This window comes from Pan troglodytes, chromosome 5, assembly GCF_028858775.2.
Source record: "Pan troglodytes isolate AG18354 chromosome 5, NHGRI_mPanTro3-v2.0_pri, whole genome shotgun sequence".
NCBI lineage: Eukaryota > Metazoa > Chordata > Mammalia > Primates > Hominidae > Pan > Pan troglodytes.
In genome coordinates this window covers 38,691,830-38,706,086 of record NC_072403.2, presented here as the reverse complement: position 1 = coordinate 38,706,086, position 14,257 = coordinate 38,691,830, and the positions used below count along the sequence as shown (strand labels likewise).

Here is a 14,257-nt window from a genome sequence, read left to right as displayed (position 1 = left end):
ATCTCAGCACTTTGGTAGGCCAAGGCGGGCGGATCACCTGAGGTCAGGAGTTCGAGGGCAGCCTGGCCAACATGGTGAAACCCTGTCTCTACCAAAAATACAAAAATTAGCTGGGTGTGGTGGTGGGCGCCTGTAATCCCAGCTACTCGGGAGGCCGAGGCAGGAGAATCGCTTGAATCTGGGAGGCAAAGGTTGTAGCGAGCCAAGATTGCACCACTGCACTCCAGCCTGGGCGGCAGAGTGAGACTCTGTCTCAAAAAAAAAAAAAAAAAAAAGTATGAACACAGAAGATAGAAGATATTACTATCAATAAAAAAATAGATATGCTACATCTATATTGAACTTTTAAAATTGAAAATAGAGGCCGGGTGCAGTGGCTCACACCTATAATCCCAACACTTTGGGAGGCCTAAGCAGTCGGATTGCTTGAACTCAGGAGCTCAAGACCAGTGTGGGCAACAGCGAAAACCCGTCTCTACAAAAAATACAAAAATTAGCCAGGTGTGGTGGCTCGTGCCTGTGGTTTCAACTACTTGGCTGAGGTGGGAGGATCGCTTGGGCCCAGGAGTTCAAGGCTGCAGTGAGCTATGATTGTGCCACTGCACTCCAGCCTGGGCAACAGAGTGAGGCCTTGTCTCTAAAACAAACACACAAACAAACAAATAAAAATTAAATGGCTCAATGGCATAGAAGAAAATATTTTAATGAAGCAAGCATAATATTGATGTTAAACTATGACAATGCACAAAAATAAAAATTGTAGATGAATTTACTTATTATACTGACACAAAAATCCTAAATAAAACATTGCAAACAGATTCTAGCACAGATTAAAAAACACCCATTAAGATCAAGGGGTTTTTTTTGTTTTTTTTTTTCTAGAAAACCTTTTGGAAGTCCATGATATTTTGAATTTCAATGGATATTTCCTGGGAATAATGAGTTCAAATGAATGAATATGTGGAACAAAGCATCACCAACATTTATTTTTTCAGGATGAGGTGATGGACAAAACCATCACAGAGAAATTGAGGCAAATAGTACATGTAAAACAATACTTCGGGTGAGTCCACCTATCCCAAAGTCGTATCAAAGAAGTGGCTGCAGATTGGAGCCCAAAGCCTTTGGTTCCTCAGTTTCCAAATGGATTCTCACTAGGTGGGATCATGAGTTTGCTTTGGACACCCCAAATTCTAACTATTTCTTTTGTTTCTTACATCCTTTCCTTCTTCCCCGGCCCCTTCCCCTCATGTTACACCTCTTGCTGGTTTGAGACGTCAATCACCACTGAGAAAGAATTAAACCAGTATTTTGAGCTGGCAAAATTCTTAGCCTAGTACAATTCCTTCAATTAAACTGTAGCTCAACAATGTGTTCTCTAAAAGTATGATTTAATTTTCTACCTAGCAACTCAGAATATTTTTCATAACTCCTCCGGGGCAGTGTGGATTATGTTGATGTGTTAGGAGGAAGTAGAAGGAAGAAAATGAATTGAGATGTACGTTTTACTTACATGTCAAAGTCACCAAAATAGCAGTTGAAGGGATATTTGTGTCAGGCAATAGGGAGAATAATAATTTTATACCAACCTCAAAAAACAACCACACATACACCCAAATTCTCTCACTCCTCAGAGAAAGGGGAAGGAAAGAAAAGAGAGAAGCAAAATATGAGCTTGAGTGAAAAATCACAGAGGAGCCTGTAGCTATTTAGGGAGGGCTGCTGGCTGAAGTCAGGCAGGAAAAAAAGATCAAAACACCCTGCCCTATTTTTCAGGCTCGTTCAAGTAGAAGACAAAAACATAAATACGGGAGAAAGGAAGAAAACCACATCTTTTTCCTCTTGTCTCCCCAGAACTGAACAGTGTCTCTGATAAGCCCAGGCCCTTCTATTGTAGACACTGACACTAAGCACAGAAAATGACTCAAAAACGCTTCCAATGGGGTGAATCTGATGCTTCAGTTTATTTAAGATGTACCAGAGGCCATTGACGAAGGAGATCCATAGCTTGCTAACTGAAGCTTATTGCTTTCTCTTCTTAGTTCCCATGCCAGGCTCTATGCCATTCCTTGCTTGTCATGTGAGATCACTGATTTCCTTTTGTTAGGTAGGATATGATTTCCTTACAGAGATCTGTCCTGACACCAAATAGCTATGATGAAATTCCTTGGTTATTTTCCCTTTTTGTGTACCTTATCATTACCAGAATGCTAAAGCTGTAGGAATAAAGTTTCCCTGGCTTCCCAAGAAATACAGTGTGACAGAAAAAGTACAGCCTAGGGACTTACTAGTTATGTGAACTTTGGTTCATTCCATCCTTACCTCATCTGTAAAAGGGAGATCATGATAGTATCTACCGCAAAGGGTTTTGTGTGATGATTCTCTCTCTTTCTCTCTCTCTCATACACACACAAGCACACATTTATATAATGTTTAGAAAATGAACTCATAATAAGCAATTGACAAACGTTAGCTATTATTATGTAGGCAAGTCAGATTTTAGAGTTTGTGAGCCTTAGACACATTTACACAGAAGAAAGAGCAGCCCTCCTAACTTTCTGGTCCAGTGCCATATCCTCCACTTCCTCCCCATCCCCACATCCCTTGCCATTTATCAACCCCCTCTCTCCTCTAAATCTAAATACAGGCCCCCGTTTGATCCATATTGTCTAGGCCCTTCCTCTCCTCTCCACATGGCCCTTCCTTCAGCTCTGAGGGAAGCTGCAGAAGCCAGCCATGGTGCTGTCTACAAAGAAGGGGACACATGCCTCTTCCACCCGCTCATGCTGTTACTGCATCTGATCATCTCCGTGCCGTGTCTTTGTTCACTTAGCCTGTGTTGGGTGTTTGTCTCCATTTCCAAATGCAATAAAACATCTGGGAAAGACTAAGGTAGGTGTGGGCAGGAAGAAGGGAGGAAGTTAGACCCAGTGGCTTGAGCGCCCTCTGATGCCTCCTTATCCTCGGCTCCACACAAGCCCTCGCCAGTGTGAGCTCCACAGCCATCCACCTGGAGGAGGAGTACTCAAAACCAGGGTCAAATGCCTTGTACTCGTTTACAGTCCCACCAACAGTGTAAGAGTGTTCCTATTTCTCCACATCCTCTCCAGCACCTGTCGTTTCCTGACTTTTGAATGATTGCCATTCTAACTGGTGTGAGATGATATCTCATAGTGGTTTTGATTTGCATTTCTCTGATGGCCAGTGATGATGAGCATTTTTTCATGTATTTTTTGGCTGCATAAATGTCTTCTTTTGAGAAGTGTCTGTTCATGTCCTTTGCCCACTTTTTGATGGGATTGTTTGTTTTTTTCTTGTAAATTTGTTTGAGTTCATTGTAGATTCTGGATATTAGCCCTTTGTCAGATGAGTAGGTTGCGAAAATTTTCTACACAGGAAGGGGAATATCACACTCTGGGGACTGTGGCGGGGTTGGGGGAGGGGGGAGGGATAGCATTGGGAGATATACCTAATGCTAGATGACGAGTTAGTGGGTGCAGCACACCAGCATGGCACATGTATACATATGTAACTAACCTGCACAATGTGCACATGTACCCTAAAACTTAAAGTATAAAAAAAAAAAATGCCTTGTACTCGGGGTCTACCAGTAAGCCTGTGGCCAGCCTTCCACTTCATGAATCGTCACATTTACATGAGAGATGTGGAGGGAGAGGGGTCAGCCTCCTAGCTCCTGTCCTGTAGCAGTTAAGTCAAGTCAGGCCAGGCTGTGGTAACCAAGCCAGTACCTTCTTTAAAGAACAGTTGTTTCTCATTCATACAGAGTGTGTTGTAGGTGTGAGTGATTCCCTGGGGCAGCTGCTCTTCGTGGTGACTCAGCTAATTAGACTGCTTTTCTCCTGGGATTGTGCCATCTCAACACAAGGCTGTCTTGGTTGACTTGGTAGGGGAGGAGGAGAAGAGTCATGCACGAGGAGTTAAATTCTTTGACCAGGAACCTTTTGTTCACTTTCCATTGGTGAGAACGAGTCGCACAGCTCCAGGAGAGTAGGAAGTCTAGTTTCTCGTTTTCCATGGGCCTTGGAATTAGAGGATGAACGCCAGCGATGTCTTCCAAGTCTTGCTCTCTTTTGCTTTACCTGTTATAATCTCCCATGGAGAAGAAATTATTTTTCTGATTGGTCTGATCCAGGCCTCTAACCAAGGGCATTTACTAAGGGTCATAGAACAGTAAAAGGTTGCACAATTGCATCTCACCTCTCTTTTCTGAATCCTGCTTAATTAAAACTTTAAAAACTCACTTACAGACCACTTCTTGCTCTTCTTAGTTATCAAATATATTTTCTTCCAACTCCTTCTTGACAGATCTTGCCTTGTTCTCAGCTGAGTCCCTTGCAACCATCTAAATGGAACTTCCTCATTCCCCTTTATCCCCTGCTAATCATCCTGTCTTTATTATTTTATCTGAAGAAGTGCACCCTTCTTCCCCCAAGCCTTATGCTCTCTATCTTAGTCCATTTGTGTTACTGTAACAAGATACACGAGATAGGGTAATTTATGAAGAACAGAAATTTATTTCTCACAGTTCTGGAAGCTAGAAGTTCAAGGTCATGGCCCTGGAAGATTTGATGCCTTGGCCATCGACTTGAAAAAAGTCACTGCAGTGAACTTGTGGTTACCATGATACCCTGGGTTCATTCTTAACATGCACAGTATAGGCAAATCAGGGCCACATTTCATGCTGAAAGATGATGTGAAATGATGAGTAAACATTGCCCTTTAAATAATAATAACATAGATGGTGAATTACAATTTGCACTTTTGGTTTTATTTGCTTAAAGATAGTGTTTTACTGTCTAGGTTTTACTGAAAGAATATTTAACTAAACACTTGAGTCAAATCATTCCAGTGTAACAGTCCTCACAAGGAGGAAGGCAGAAGGGCAAAAATGCCAAGCTATTGCCTCCAGCCCTTCTATTTTTATTGATTGACTGATTGATTGATTAAGACAGGGCCTCGTTCTGTTACCCATGCTGGAGTACAGTGGTGCATTCATGGCTCACTGCAACTTTGAACTTCTGGGCTCAAGTAGTCTTCCCACCTCAGCCTCCAAAGTAGCTAAGACCACAGGTGCATGCCACCATGTTTATTTCTTTAATTTTTAAAATTTTATTTGGACATGGGGGTCTCACTATGTTTTCCAGGCAGGTCTCTAACTCCTAGCTTCAAGCAATCTTCCTCCTCAGCCCCCCAAAGTGCTGGGATTACGGGAATGAGCCATCATCCCTGCTCTCTCTAGCCCTTTTTAAAGTCTCTAATCCCATTCAGGAGGCCTCTGCATTCATGACTTAATCACCTCCTAAAGGGCCCACCTTTTGATACGATCACATTGGTGATTAAATTGCAACACATGAATTTTGAGTGACATTCAGACCACAGCATTTTGGAGAAAATGTCCCCTTTCTTCTCTTTTCTATCTTCAGTTTCTCTTTTCTACAGATGCTTTCCACTTCACTTGGAACCTTGTTGAAGTCTCTCCTGTCTTAAAAGTTTCTTTTCCCAAAACACGAGAACTCATTCCTTCTGTCTAACTGTAACTTTGTACTTGTTACCAACCTCTACCCATTTCTATCCCTGACTCCCCAGCCTCTGGTAACTACTAACGTACTCTTTACTTCGATGAGGTCAACTTTTTTAGATTCCACATATGAGTGAAATCATGTAATATAGTCCTTCTGTTCTTGGCTTATTTCACTTAACATAGAGCCCTCCAGGTTCACCCATGTTGTTGAAAATGACAGGGTTTCATGCTTTTTTATGGCTGAATAGTATTCCATCATGTATATATATAACATACTAATTACCCTGATTTGATCACTACACAATGTATACGTGTATTGAAACATCATGCTGTACCCCATAAATATGTACAATTATTACGTGTCAATTTAAAAAACCCAAGAAAAGTATTTTTTCTTACTGTTGTTTTTTTCTAAAGTGTATCCCATTTTTTCCTTTGTTTTCACTTTCAAAATTCTTGAAAGACTGTTTTAATCTGCGGCCTTTGTTTTCTTGTTTCCAATTCATTCTTTTGAAATATGGCTTCTACCTTTAACACTCTGCTGTCCTCTTGAAGGTTATTGGTGCCCTACTAACCATAAAACACAATAATGCTCTCTTAGATTTTATCCTGGTAAGCCTTTTTGCAAAATTTTATTCTTTGAGAATTCTCTTTCCATGTTTTCTTTTCTTTTCTTTTTTTGTGGTCATTTTGGCTTATAGGAAATCGTACTCTCCAAATGTTCTCTATGCCTTCTATTTCTTCTCTGATAATCCCTTTACTAAATCTTCTTGAGGCATATGCTTCAGAATGCTTAATTTACATACTCTTAATTCCTTCTTAATTTACACACTGCCTGTCGGCAATGTCAACACCCAATAAGAAGGGAGACCTATTGGTCAGAACAGGCCAGGGAATAGAAGAATATATAATAAACAGTCTGCCTAGTTCTTCTAGGGCCCCATAATATGTCGAACATATATTTTTACTTCTTCTCCCAGCCCATTTTTAGTATACCTAAATTACTGTCAGTGATTCTGCAGGCAAACAATGGTTGAGTCGTATGACACAACTTTGTGAAAGTATCCTACCCAGTACCTGATGATGCAAAACTCTTCTATCTTGATTGGTTGTCAATCTGAGGAGTTTCCAATCCTGGGGAAGCCAGAAAAACAGCGATTTATACTCTTAATGGGTACTTTCTCACTGAATTTTATGAACCCATTCTGAAGAGGCTGACGATTTTACTATCTCATTTTTTTCCTTTCTCCAGAATGGGTTCTGGGTGGGTCCCCTGGGTGGTGGCTCTGCTAGTGAATCTGACCCGACTGGATTCCTCCATGACTCAAGGCACAGACTCTCCAGGTAAGAACACAGCAATTATTTTTTTCCAGTGTGTATGCAAGAATTGGCACGGGGGAGTGATGCCTTTCTTTGTAAGTCCAGGCCAAAGACCAGACTGGAAGTGGCTTTTGGTTTCAAAGAGCAGTGTTCTTCCCTTTGGCAGAAAGGTACGCCTTGCCTCTTCACATGGGATGGACTTCATATACCAGAGCCACCTATTCAAGGGGTAGGGAGGCAGAAAGAGGGAAACATTGTGTCTTGTTTAGGATCCTTATTGTGTGTATCAACCTCAGTCAGTGCCTGGGCGTGTTTAAGGCCTTGGCTTGGGTTCGAGCCTGCTGGGAGAAACAACCTGCAGTAGGCTGGGTCACAGAGGCAATCTGTGATTTTTTGGTCAGGACACGGAAAGAAATCTCAGTTGGGGTATATGTGGACAAATGAAACTGGAAACAAAGGTTGCTCCTTCTGTCATTTATTAAGCCACTATTATATTGTCAGAATTGTACTAAACAGTTTTGAGAAGTAAGAGAAGTTGAATAGAATACATTGTCCTTGTCCTCCGGCTACCAGGTACAAGTTACTTGTCACTGTTATTTTTCTAGCACAGGTGACAGAATATGCAGCCATGAAGCAATGTGAGACCATGAAAGCACATATTAATGAGCAGAAACAGGATGTAATGTGCTAAGAACAGAATCCCCTTTGCATGTCAGTTTCATTAAAGACAAAAGAGGAACAAACCTGGCCAGGAGAGATCATTATTCTTAGAGAATAGAAACTGCCCTGAGTTTATAATGTCCATTAAACAATACAACTGAAAAAAAAATCAGCACAGATGTTAAATGATGATGAAAAATTCAGATGTCCCCCCTGGTTTAGACTACTAGAGGAAATAGAGAAGAGTATACATGCTGAGAAATTACAGGCTGGAACTTCATCTGAAATTAGCTACTGAGTGAGGGATAAGTGGGGTTCACCCAGGAAGGTCATTCTTATGGCTCAGTTCAGAGTTGGAGGAGGCTTCTGAACTTAGTAAAAGGCAAAAGATTTATACGATCTGAAGAGAAACCAGAGTATAGAGGCTTCTGAACTTAGAAAGGAAAGTAAATTACAACCCAACATTAATAGCAATTATCTTTCAAGTCTTGACTTAGATGCAATTTCTTCAGGACGTCCTTCCTGACTTACCTACATTATTAACCCCATTTGAATTTCCTTTTTATTGTAGTTGTTGTTCTTAAGTGCAGAGAATTGGTTTAATTTTACCCAATGAGTTCACAGCACATTGTAATTATTGGCAGTAGTACAAGACTCTCTCGTCTCTTCCCTTGCCTCCGTTCTCATTCTCTCCCCTCCCTAGAGAATCCATTCTAAACGTGTCTGGTATGTCTCTAAGTATGAGAGTGGCTTTTAGAAATATGTAGCATTATAGCTCTTTATGTGTTTTTAGAATTTAATAAATGTCATTATCTGTTGAATCTCATTCTGTTTCTTTTCTCACTTGATGCTGTGCTTTTTGAGCATACTGAGGTCAAAGGCCTCCTCTTAGGTCCATGTGGTCTGACGTAATTTACCAGGCATGGGTTTTCCCAGAGGAGGGGGCTGGTTCATGGTTTTGGTTTTGGTTTTCCAGAAGATTTTGTGATTCAGGCAAAGGCTGACTGTTACTTCACCAACGGGACAGAAAAAGTGCAGTTTGTGGTCAGATTCATCTTTAACTTGGAGGAGTATGTACGTTTCGACAGTGATGTGGGGATGTTTGTGGCATTGACCAAGCTGGGGCAGCCAGATGCTGAGCAGTGGAACAGCCGGCTGGATCTCTTGGAGAGGAGCAGACAGGCCGTGGATGGGGTCTGTAGACACAACTACAGGCTGGGCGCACCCTTCACTGTGGGGAGAAAAGGTGAGCTGGAAGGTGAGGTCTGGCGGGGCTCAGGAATGTCCCCCATGTGAACCTGGCCATGGCTCTTCTTTCTTACAAGCAATTTTCTGCTTTAGGATAAATGGTTGTCTGTGTAGATGTTCTGGCCCCAGCTGTGATATATTATCCTCACAAGTCAGCCACTGTGATCTTGGTCTCAGACCCCCAAGGTTCTCAGGGACTTCGAGGGCTATTGTACCCTCAAAGAGAAGCAGTAATTGTGGGAGTACCTCAGAAAGTCTAAATCCTCCTGACAGGCATTGACATACCCTGTTACTGATCTTGGGGGCTGAGACTTGCCTATACTTTGTGTTCACTTGGGTGATCTGGGAAAGAGATTAGACATAGTGATAGTCCCTAAAGAACCTCCCGTCCCAGCTTGGTGGTTTTCTTTCACGGTGTCTCATTTTTCCTCCCTTCCTAGTGCAACCAGAGGTGACAGTGTACCCAGAGAGGACCCCACTCCTGCACCAGCATAATCTGCTGCACTGCTCTGTGACAGGCTTCTATCCAGGGGATATCAAGATCAGGTGGTTCCTGAATGGGCAGGAGGAGAGAGCTGGGGTCATGTCCACCGGCCCTATCAGGAATGGAGACTGGACCTTTCAGACTGTGGTGATGCTAGAAATGACTCCTGAACTTGGACATGTCTACACCTGCCTTGTAGATCACTCCAGCCTGCTGAGCCCTGTTTCTGTGGAGTGGAGTGAGAATTAGTTTCTAGTACTCTCTGGGCCTGACTCAGGACTATACTGACTCAATACAGAGCCTGTGTCACTTCTGCATTTATCTTGGTCACAACATGAATTATTCTTTCCCTTGATCTGGGACAGTCACGGAAACCAGAGTCCTTGGGTTAGGGTGGGAGAAAACATGGCAGATATCTATCCTCATATCTTCCAAGAAATGAGGAGATCTAATCACCTCATTATGTGCTTCCAACCCTATGAACTGGTGTCCTCTAATTCTTTGGTCTTAGTATTTAGGAGGCATTCTTATGGGCTGTAAGAATCTGTAACCGATGGGTGGTAACTCCATGGGTGCCAACTTTGGTTTCGAAGAACCTTTTCTAAATTTCTTTATTTTTCTCTAGCTAGCATTGGATTTGGTGTCTAGTACAGATTCTTGGATTCCAAGAAAGTGCTTTAAATATTGGGATATTTTTACTAATTTAAAGACCTGTTTCCCATAGGAGCTCAGTCTGAATATTCTTGGAAAAAGATGCTGAGTGGCATTGCAGCCTTCCTACTTGGGCTAATCTTCCTTCTGGTGGGAATCGTCATCCAGCTAAGGGCTCAGAAAGGTAATGAGCCTGTGAGGAGTGCCCTGCTGCCTGTCCCAGACCTTCCCCACTCCCACCTTCCCTAACGTCAATGATCTGAGGCAAGGAAAGCTGATTGTGCTTCTCAGGGATCACCGGGATAATTTTTTTCTGAAGCTAGAAATGGGATAAGCAGAGAGAGTGCTGACATTGCCAGCCATTTGTTCTTCCCTCAGGATAATCATATTGGGTCCTAATTGGGGCAATCCATTCTTTTCTCAATTTCTTTCCAGGATATGTGAGGACGCAGATGTCTGGTAATGAGGTAATGTCTCTTTTTCCTTGTCTTTGAGTGGCAGATCATTCTCCCGGTTCTTTGGCCAGAGGGACATGACATGGGGGTAGGGAGGAGTAAGGTTGGTGCTGTCTGGATGGGACTGTCCCCTGAGTCTCTGGAACGGCTGTGGGGGGTGGTGAGGCTGCCTCCTGAGACCTTCATCACTGTTCCTCCAGGTCTCAAGAGCTGTTCTGCTCCCTCAGTCATGCTAAGGTCCTCACTGAAGCTTCTCTCTCTGGAGCCTGAAGTAGTGATGAGTAGTCTGGGCCCTGGGTGAGGTAAAGGACATTCATGAGGTCAATGTTTTGAGAATAACTCTCTTCCCTGATCCTTGGAGGAGCCCGAACTGATTCTGGAGCTCTGTGTTCTAAGATCATGCATCTCCCACCCATCTGCCCTTCTCCCTTCTACGTGTACATCATTAATCCCCATTGCCAAGGGCATTGTCCAGAAACTCCCCTAAGACCTTACTCCTTCCAGCCCCAAATCATTTACTTTTCTGTGGTCCAGCCCTACTCCTATAAGTCATGATCTCCAAAGCTTTCTGTCTTCCAACTGCAATCTCCACAGTCTTCAGAAGACAAAGGCTCAGGTAGTCACTGTTTCCTTTTCACTGTTTTTAAAAACCTTTTATTGTCAAATAAAATGGAGATATAAAAAATGTACATTTAGTGAATTATTTAAGGAAAACCCCTGTAATCAAGTCAAGGAACAGGACTTTGCCAGCTCCAGCAGAAGTCTCTGTGTACGTCAGGCCAGTCAAAGCCTCTCCTTCCCCTCGAAAGTGACCATATCCTGATTTTATTGTAACCTCTTTCATGTCTTTGTAGTCTAGTCCCCCAGGTATGTGTTCCTGGACGCCACAGCTTAGTTGTCTTTTACGTCTCTTATACTTCACTGGTTTCTCCCCCATCAGCCTTTTTTCCCCCTTATGATTAATCTGTTGAAAAGCTCAAGCCATTTGACCTGTAGAGTTTCCCACACTCTGGATTTTGCTGGCTGCGTACACATGGTGCAATGTAACACATCCTCTGCCTTCTGTGCCTCCCGCAAATTGGCATCTGGATGCAGAGGCTGGATCAGACTCTGGTTCAATCTTTTCCTTTGGAAAATCTATACGTGGTCTTGTGGCCTTTCACCATGAGAGACATAATTTCCAGCTGTTTCTTTTTGTGATGTTAGCAACCATTGATACTAATTGCTTAGGTCTGTTAATTTATTGGGGATTGCTAAATGGTGGTATTCTGTCATTTTTTCTTCATTTATATGCTTTATTAATGCTACAAGGAGACAGTTCCCTTCATTTACTAGTGAAGAGACACTTCCCTCCACTTACTAGTGGGCTACTTAGTGTACAGTGGAAAGGCAGGATCAGTGTTTGACTCTCCTTTTATTTACCAATTTTCAAGTTAGCAAATTGGTTTCCACTATTAATAAAACCTACAGATGGTCAATCAGGTTTTACTTTTCATTCTTTAAATAATTATAAACAGAAGGATTTAAATGTTTGATAGGTTTTACTCTATTGCAATTTTTATGTTTGTTAAAGCTTATATCCTATATTTTTGGTGAGTGAAAACTTCTTCAAGTGGCTAAAAATGAAACTGAGTTCTTTTGACACAAAGTTCTTTTGATAATTTCTTTGTTATCTGGGATGACAACATGTTTCTGGTTCATCCTGTTCATTTCTTGGCCAGACCTGGAGGTAGCCATTTTTCCAGAAATCCCTGGTTTAGTTTAGTGGGAAATGACATTTAAGACTATAATCCAGCGTTAGGGTGTTTTGTCCCACTGAACCCGCTGCTGGAGTCACCTCAAAAGTGGCGTCAAGGGAGTTACCACAAGGAAGTGCCTGAAACCATTCTGAGATGGTGTGGGTTAGGATTCAAAGAAAGAAGCACTAAATGCCAGGGTGATCAGTCCAAAACATTTGTTTGGGGAATTTACCTACAGAGGGCTTCAGGAGTCCTTGCAGACAGCAAGAGAAAAGGGATGTTCTGCCTAGGTATGTCTGCAGCAACGGGGTCAGGGTATGGAGTTTATATGAAGGTTTAAGGAACCTGGCTCAGGGCTGGGACAAAGTTTCAGTGTTTAGAGCAACAACCTAGATACCTTTATCAGTGCCTGGGAGTGTTAAAGGCCTTGGCTTGGGTTCGAGCCTGCTGGGAAAAACCTGCAGTTGGCTGGGTCACAGAGGCATTCTGTGATTTTTCGGTCAGGACATGGAAAGAAAGCAGGGAGAGGGGCAGTGGGGGAGCCTAAATAGATAGGAGTGGTCATTGTGTCCAGCCTGTTCAATGGAAATAAAACATTTATACATGTATACATTTAAAAAAAATCAGTCGCCCAGGCACGGTGGCTCACACCTGTAATCCCAGCACTTTGAGAGGCCGAGGTGGGCGAATCACGAGGTCAAGAGATTGAGACCATCCTGGGCAACACGGTGAAACCCCGTCTCTACTAAAAATACAAAAATTAGCTGGGTGTGGTGGCGTGCGCCTGTAGTCCCAGCTACTCAGGAGGCTGAGGCAAGAGAAGTGCTTGAACCTGGGAGGTGGAGGTTACAGTGAGCCAAGATTGTGCCACTGCACTGCGGCCTGGTGACAGAGCAATACTCCATCTTAAAAAAAAAATCAGTCTTCTCTATATTACTTCTGCATCTCCTTTCTTTTACACCAAGAACTCTGGTTTTCAAGGACACAGGGACAGACACAATTAGAATGTCCATACTTACTTGCTTTTCCTGAGTTAACATAGACAGCAGTCTAAGGATAATAACACTCATACTACAACCACCAAAATGGCTACTGAAAACGGTTGAAATTCTTTTTACCTACATTCTCCCTATTACCTGTGTTCTCCCTTTTTACCTATGTTCTCCCCCGCTTTCTAGTTGAACTATGTCTATATTAGTTGATCCTGTACCATTGCATAGACTACTTGCTCCCTTGTTAGTCTTAGTTCTGTGAGTAGAGATATGTTTAATGCTCACCATCATTCCTTATGTTGATATCCCTGTCATGTGGTGGTTTTCAAGGTGTGGTCCATGGATCCCTGGGGGTCCCTGGGACCCTTCAAGGGGCCTATGAAGTCAAGCTATTTTTGTACTAATACTAAGATGTTATTTGCCTTTTTCACTGTATTATTTACATAGTGGTACAGAAATCTATGGTGGTCATGTGAAACTGTTAGTGCCTGAGCACAAATCAAGGCAGTGACACCAAGCTGTATAGGTAGGTCATGTTCTTCACTGCCATAAGCTTACAGTAAAAAAAAAAAGAAAAAAAAAAAAAAAAGCAAAAGCCAGTGACTTTGATGAAGCAATAAAATAATTAGTTTACTAAATTTTAAACCTCAAGCACACATCTGTTTAATAGTCAGTGTAAGAACATAAGGCAACATTTCTGGTGCATACTGATGGAAAGGCAGTTGACCTGTGGAAAAGCCATTATATAATTGCATGAGTTGTGAGTGAAGTTAAACATTTTTTTTTAGTGGGTCATCATTTTCCTTGAAAGAATGACTGGAAGGCACACTGTGATTATTCAGACTTGGGTATTTGGTAGAAATTTTCTCAAAAATAAACAAAATGAGCCTATCCCATCAAAGAAAATAATATTGACAGTGGAAATTGGAATTTCAAGAGAAAATTAAAATTTTGGAAAACTTACGTGTGCCGCAGCTTCTCACTACTTAAAGATGTTTCTGATGAGATTGGTGGTGATATTAACAAATATGATTTAAAAAATATTGTTTAATAAAATATATCAACATTTTAAAAATCTGCGTAAACCCATGAATCAATAATTTACAAATAATCAATGCATGATATTGCAAAGTCATGCATGGAGGAAAAGATCCATTTAAAGATAG

At 42.0% G+C, this 14,257-nt stretch overlaps 1 protein-coding gene across 1 annotated transcript; it reads left to right on the top strand.

The window, feature by feature from the left end:
- The first annotated feature begins 6,758 nt into the window (after window positions 1–6,758).
- Window positions 6,759–11,039, top strand: PATR-DOB (major histocompatibility complex, class II, DO beta). Its single transcript, NM_001130471.1, is given in 6 exon segments — window positions 6,759–6,886; window positions 8,499–8,768; window positions 9,211–9,492; window positions 9,979–10,089; window positions 10,341–10,372; window positions 10,561–11,039. Coding segments are annotated over 6 exon segments (822 nt in total). The 5' UTR covers window positions 6,759–6,795; the 3' UTR covers window positions 10,597–11,039.
- Window positions 11,040–14,257: the final 3,218 nt, after the last annotated feature.